This window comes from Sinocyclocheilus grahami, unplaced genomic scaffold (assembly GCF_001515645.1).
Source record: "Sinocyclocheilus grahami isolate Dianchi unplaced genomic scaffold, SAMN03320097.WGS_v1.1 scaffold2832.1, whole genome shotgun sequence".
NCBI classification, from domain to species: Eukaryota; Metazoa; Chordata; class Actinopteri; order Cypriniformes; family Cyprinidae; genus Sinocyclocheilus; species Sinocyclocheilus grahami.
The window spans coordinates 4,087-11,590 of NW_015508008.1; the positions used below are offsets into that span (position 1 = coordinate 4,087).

At 41.8% G+C, this 7,504-nt stretch overlaps 1 protein-coding gene across 1 annotated transcript; it reads left to right on the plus strand.

Moving 5' to 3' along the window:
- Positions 1–1,379: 1,379 nt before the first annotated feature.
- Positions 1,380–7,289, plus strand: LOC107575712 (serine/threonine-protein kinase DCLK1-like; the record flags this gene model as incomplete). The annotated part of the gene is made up of 6 exons (XM_016262059.1): positions 1,380–1,484; positions 4,146–4,233; positions 4,324–4,493; positions 4,600–4,719; positions 5,355–5,501; positions 7,224–7,289. Coding segments are annotated over 6 exons (696 nt in total), but the record flags the coding sequence as incomplete, so codon positions are not given.
- Positions 7,290–7,504: the final 215 nt, after the last annotated feature.

A 7,504-nucleotide genomic window follows, 5' to 3' on the forward strand; every position in this document is an offset into this window, starting at 1 on the left:
TCAGCATGCAAAATCCACTAGCCAAATTTCATTGGCATTTTCTCTTAATCAGAGAAGATTCGGGCTCCCAAGTAAGACCCCCTATGTCATCACAACATAACTCGAAGTGACCGACAGATAGGGAAAAATTTGTTCTCTTTTGATGGATTTCAAAAGTTTGAGGTTTTAGTGTCAGAAACAAGAGCTGAATAAGTCAGCAAAACATGCAGAAAGACGTGAAGATTACGAGAGTGTTAGATACCTGCGAACATGTTTCAAGATTTATTATTCATCATATCCCATTCACCAGAACAGCTTGTACCATATGACCCTGCGTGCAGCTTTATGAAAGATACAATGACTTCGTGCCAGTTGATCTCAAGACAGGAAGCACATATCACCCTAAACAATAGAACAGAGAGACTTTCTCACGTTCAGTATCTCTTGATCAGACATCCCTGATTTCCACACCATGCTCAGATTACAGCTGGCTGTTATAAAACACAATAGCTATCGGGAAGTATTTTTCCTATTTTTCTCCATTGATGCTTAAATGTCTAACTAAAAGGAGAACAGAGATGCAGAGGATGTGATGATCATCAAAACAATGAGGTGAGCAGTTAACCTAACTGACAACATGAACTGTAAACATGAACAATAAAAAAGACCCAGCCATGAAGTTCAAATAATGCCAAGCAACCAAAATGACATATACAGCGGAAAAAAACAGAGAGAGAGAGACTGCAGAGCATTCGAAAGATCTAAGCACAGGAAACCAGAGAGATGAGAGAGGTTTCCTGTCTGCTGTGTTGGACAGAGGGAAGGTAGCACCTGAAGGTTTGCTACACATTCCTCAGACATAAATAAACTGCTCTGCAGACCCACACACAATTGCACAAAACGCTATGTTTTCGCACGAAGAACAGCTTACATGTAGGCGCATTTTGTCTTGAAGAAATCTCACCCATACACTGAGAATCGTTCAGAGGACTACTGAAGATCATGTGAATGGGAAGAGAAATGTAAGAAATAACAAGAAATAAAGCATTCATTCCGAGCCAGTCAGATCGCTTGGCTGTTTGCCCTGCTCTCACCTTCTCACCTTCTGACCTGCGGTGATGGACTGTCAGCTTACTGGAACACACGCAGTGCCTTTCCAAGGGCAGCGTAGTTCTTTTCGATTTGAACTGATATCTGATATGGTGTTTCTCTTCTCTCTTTACCAAAGACCTTCCTATAACAGTGACCACAGCCCACATTTAGAGTTTTAAAGAAAAACTTGGTTTCAACCCTGTTTGAATCCTCATATTTCCTGAAAATGAGATCACAATGTGTTTGGAGATTTACCAACCTGCCTTGATTCATATTCCAACATTAACTGAATATGAATTCTGTTTTTCTGTATTTCAGCTAACGGAACAGCAGGTAGTCAGCTGTCGACCCCACGGTCAGGCAAATCCCCCAGTCCATCTCCCACCAGTCCAGCCAGTCTGAGGAGACGAAGGGTGAGACCTGTCACTCCAAAAACCTTTCACAACATCTGCATTTTCTGTAATGCACTAAAATGCCTTTAAAGTGGACGCAACTTATCTACATTTGCAATGTTTTTCACTGCATCAAGCAAAACCATCAAACGCTTTTATCTTTCTGATTGACCCTAATTGTATTTCAGGTGCTTTAATTTGCCTATATAGGTCTGAATCACACTGAATTGCAGTTAAACACATCCTTTCTAAATAATTCCACATTCACCCAAAATGTATCCTAGCAATAACAGACAAGATTCTTGACCTGGCTGTATGCCGGCTTCATTTCCACTCTCTCTATGATAAACCTAAATCATGTCAACATTACCCTGTTTTTCTGCTTTGCTAACTTATGGTATTAAAGAAGATGTATTTGCTTGTGTTCTGTAGCTCAAACAAGTGAAATTACAGTTTTAACATTCTGTTAAATTTGTTCCATTTACTGTTCCATTTAACTGCATAATCTCAAAAAGCTAGTTGATTCTCACAACAGTGTCAAAATGGTGGGCTCATCCTGAATTATTATTTTTATTTAATTATTGGAGTAATGGCTGCTAAAAATGCAGCTTTGCCATCACAGAAATACTGTAAATTACATTTATTTTTTTGTGTATTCACATAGAAAATAGTTATTTTTAATTGTAATAATATCACATTAGTATTGTTTTGCTGTATTTGATCAAATCTTACCAGCCCCAAACTTTCGAACAGTAGTGTCTATACAAGAATCTATACACATGCCAAAGATAACTTGAAATAGCTTTAAATATAGTTACCTGCAGAAAATGAAAAATTCTATTACAGATAATTTTCTGAAATGTAGATGTAGTACCTGAAGACAAACATGCAACATTGTTTCAACAGAACAGCCTTTTGAATTAATATTCGGTGCGGCTAATATAGTCTGACTGAAAATGTGTTCATTCTTGGTCGATGGTGTGTTAAAATAAATATGTCATGTGTCAGTGGATTAAACATCGCTGAATTTCACCTCGCCTGCCCCGCTCCAGACGTGAATATTCTTAGCACACCCAAGCTGTTTCCATAGAAACTGACCTTTATTTCCCTCTGCAATACCTCTGCTCAGTTTAAAGGGATAGTCCATTCAAAAATTAAATTCTGTCATTAGGGCCTTTCGCACCGCGGGAACCTTTTCATAGTACCAGAACTAATTGTGGAACTACCCACTTTTTGGCGTTTTCGCACCGCCGGAACTGGGTGCGATTGTAGTACCGGACTGCCTTTTTCGAGAACCAAATTAGCTCCTACTCCGGAGCAGGGTCTAACCAGCACAACTGGTACTAATCGTGACGTAGGTAGACATTGATTGGCCAAACGCGTATGAAAACGCCCTCACCTGCCATTATTTAAAACACCGTGTAAACATACTGTAAACATTGTGTCAACTTATTTCGCAAGTATGGAGAACAGCGATAGATGGACGGACGCTAAAGTGCAGGCAGTTGTAGCAAATGTAGCACTGCCAGTTGTCGTTGGAGATTCTTAGTCCTCCATTCTTTCAATCGCTTTACGTATACGACGACTTTCCATGTCCATTATTGTGAATCCCGCGAGACACAACAAAAACACAGCTCCGATCACAGCGTCCTCCATCCTCCTGTTGTTAATGTTGTTCTTTGTTTCTGTTGTTGAACGCCGCGCACAAATGACGACCGGCTTACGTCACTTCTTAGTACACGCTCTCTGTGCGAATGCAACCCTTTAAATGGTACTGGGAAATAGTTCGCGCAAAATCGTCCCAGTACTTTAGTGTACTGTACATTTAGTTCTGGAACTAAAGCGGTGCGAAAGGCCCTATTTACTCACCCTCAAACCTGTATAACTTTCTTTCTTCTGTGAAACACAAAAGAAGACATTTTGAAGGATGTTAGAAATGAAAAATGCCCATTTTCTTTTGACTTCCATTGTATGGACAGGAAATACAATGAAAATCAATGGGAATTGAAACTGTTTGGTTATTGACATTCTTCAGAATATCTAATTTCATGGTCATCAGAAGAAAGAAATGTATACAGGATTGGAACGACATGAGAGTGAGTAAATTATGACTGAATTTAAATTTTTGGATGTACTGTCCCTTTAAGATATGGGTCTATTTAATACAGAATATCAACATTTATGTGTGTGTTTTTTAACACATTTTTATTGCAAAAAAGACGGATGATAACATGAAAATATTAATAGAAAATACATTTTTATATATATTTTACCTCCCCACCCCCACCCCCCAATGCACCCAAAAATTCAGTTATACAGGTAAAGAAGTTATTATACAAAGGCTAAGACGGACATATCCACACATTTTCAAATACAAAAGCACAACATATATATGCATATCAATCAGTAGAGTGAGAGGTATTTATTGCCTGTGCCAATATTTGGTTATTTTCCAGAAACTGTATAAACAGATCCCAAATTTTATGGTAGTCCTTTAGTTTGCCCTTTATACTGTAGGTTATTCTTTCCAATACAATATGATATGCCAGATCTTTCAACAAAATTGATGGTTTATATAATAACTTGTTTAACAATATTTCAAAAGACAATGACAAAATGAGTTAGTCTTCTCACTAACCCCCCAAAAAAAGTTGTAAAATGGCCCTTCAATTTCCCTGACAGGGCTCTCAGCACAGTGGCTCCTCCCTCTCTCTGGCCTCCACCAAGGTGTGCAGCTCCATGGATGAGGGCGATGGGCCGGGCAGTGAAGGTGAGGAACCCTGGGAAACTCTGATGAAAGTTTATCATTATTGTTTTATCATCTTCATCTGAATGATACATTCCAAATCTTTTCTTCTAGCTGAGCTGATGGAGGATTGTCCTCAGGTTCCTGCTTCCATAGCCGAGAGGTACAAGGTGGGACGAATGATTGGCGATGGGAACTTCGCTGTGGTCCGAGAGTGTGTGGAGAGATCCACAGGCCGAGAGTACGCTCTGAAGATCATTAACAAGAGCAAATGCAGAGGGAAGGTAAGACGTTTTCTAAAAAAATCCTATTCAGTGACGACAATGCACTTTATTGATATCACACAAAATAATGATGCAAGATCATCTGTGTTACATCTGTGGCTCACAGGAACACATGATCCAGAATGAGGTGTCCATTCTTCGGAGAGTGAAGCATCCTAATATTGTTCTGCTGATTGAAGAAATGGACACATATAGTGAACTCTACATGGTCATGGAGCTTGTCAAGGTGAAACATCCAACATTCAGCTCAATACATTCGTTAAATTTTATTTTATTTTTTAAATTAATTGTTTTATTCAGCAAGGATGCATTCAATTGATCAAAAGTGACAGTAAAGACAATTGTGCTTGTGTAATGTTACAAAAGATTTCTATTTCGCATACATTTCAAACTTTGAAAATTCAATTTTCTATTTATCAAACAATCCTGAGAAAAGATTGATCATGGTTAACACAAAAATATTACCTATTATTATTAATCAGAATTGTACAGCAGGAAATAAGTTAATTAGAAAGATTTCTGAAGAATCGTGTGACACTGAAGACTGGAGTAATGGATGCTGAAAATTCAGCTTTGCCTTTACAGAATAAATTACATTTTAAAATATATTAAAATAGAAATTTATTATTTTGAATTGTAATAATATTTCATAATATCATTGTCATTACTGTATTTTTGATCAAGTAAATGCAGCCTTGGTGAGCATAAGATACTTCTTTTGAAAACATTAACTCTTACAAACCTCAGTGTAGATACTGTAGAAACATAATAAGAAACTGACTACTTTTCAGTAATGTTTTTTGTATTGCATTAAACTTGACTGTTCAGATATTGTCCCTGAAATTGTGTGTGCATGAACAGGGTGGCGACCTCTTTGATGCCATCACCTCCTCCAACAAATACACAGAGCGGGACGCCAGCAGAATGCTGTATAACCTGGCCAGCGCTATCAAATATCTGCACAGCCTTAACATTGTTCACCGTGACATCAAACCTGAGAATCTTCTGGTGGGTGGTGGAGTATTACAGAAAGAATATTGTCACTATACAGTAAATCACAGTGTTACTTTCACAAAGGCAGCTTGGAATGACACTTACATCTGAGAGAGGCAAAGGCAATATGTTTTTATGGAGTGCAGAAACCTTAAATAACCCTCTTACACAAGCTTTAGAACAACGATAACTTAACTCAATACTGGGCCTAGTTTACCCAGCTTATAACTTCAGACACAACACTGTGTTCAAAGTAGTGTTTCTCTAATGACAGCATGAAGAACGTCTCGGTTATGTACGTAACCCTCGTTCCCTGATGGAGGGAATGGAGACGTTATGTAGTGACGACATTAGGGGTCTTACTTAGGAGCCCAAATCCTCTCTGATTAAGAGAAAACGCCAATGAGATGTGGCTAGTGGATTTTGCATGCTGAGCCACTCCCCGTGTATACGGGTATAAATAGGCGACAGGTGCATCCACTCATCAGGTTTTATGCTGAGGAGCCGAGAACTTGTCCCTGACAACCAGCGATGGTTTGAGGTTGTGGCATGGGGACATAACATGTCCATTCCCTCCATCAGGGAACAAGGGTTACGTACGTAACCGAGACGTTCCTTATCTGTCGGTCACTTCGAGTTATGTCGTGACGACATTAGGGGTCCATGGAAAGCGCCACAACCTGAACCCCATCACAACCCTATGGCGTTGCAAGTGTTGACAAGCCACAGCGTGTCAGACAGGTGCTACACAAAGGTCGTAACCTTCCCAATCCCCGTGTGAGGGGAAATGGCGCAGCTAGCGTGACACTGGCCGGTCCTTCCCGCCAATTACCTATTACCCAACACACGGGAAGAAACCGGCTCGACGCAGAGGTTGTAGAATCTCGCAAAGGTGTTCGGTGTCGCCCAGCCTTCAGCTCTACAGATGTCTGCCAGAGAGGCGGGCATGGCTCACCTTGGAACTGGTACGCCAAGGCGATGGCATCCACTATCCAGGGGGCCAACCTATGCTTGGAGATAGCCTTCCCTTTCTGCTGACCTCATAGCAGACAAAGAGCTGCTTGGAGCTTCTGAAGCTCCGGGTGCAGTCCACATAAATGCGAAGTGCTCTTACGGGACACAGCAACGCTAGGGCTGGGTCTGCCTACTCCAGGGACAGTGCTTGCAAGTTCACCACCTGATCGCGGAAAGGCATGGTGGGAACCTTGGGCACGTATCTAGGCCGGGGTCTCAGGACAACGTGAGAGTAGGCCGGCCCGAACACAAGGCACTTTTCGCTCACCGAAAATGCTTGGAGGTTCCCGACCCTCTTAATGGAAGTGAGCGCGGTCAGGAGCGCTGTCTTAGCAGACAGGAATTTAAACTCAACTGAATCCAGCGGCTCAAAGGGATCCCTCTGAATGCCAGCCAGGACGGTAGAGAGATCCCAGGAGGGCACCAGGGGTGGCCTAGGCGGATTCAACCTTCTGGCACCCCTGGCGATAAGATTGTGCTTTCCCAGGGACCGGCCGTCCACTGCATCCGTGATGTGCTGTGACAGCAGCCACATACACTTTCAAGGTGGAGGGTGACAGCCTACGCTCCAACCTTTCTTGCAGGAAAGCACTACTCCAATCGTGCATATTCGGGGGTCTTCTCGGCGAGAAGAACACCAGTTCACAAACAGACTCCACTTCAGTGCATAGGCTTGCCTCGTAGAGGGAGTTCTAGACTGAGTGATGGTGTCTACCACTGCAGGTGGCAGACCACTTAAGTCTGCCGCGTCCCGTCCAGCAGCCACACATGGAGGTTCCAAAGATCTGAGAAAGAAGCAATCCGAGCGGCGTGACTGCAGCTGCGAATGCCATATGCCCCAGGAGCCTCTGAAAGTGTTTCAGTGTTACCACCGTCCTGCCTCTGAAGGAACTCAGTTAGTTCAGCAGTCACGGTTCATGCTCGTTCTAACTCCACACTGAGAAAAAGGGATTCTCTGCACAGGGGAGAGCATGCTCTTTTTGCAGTTGACCCGAAACCTCAAC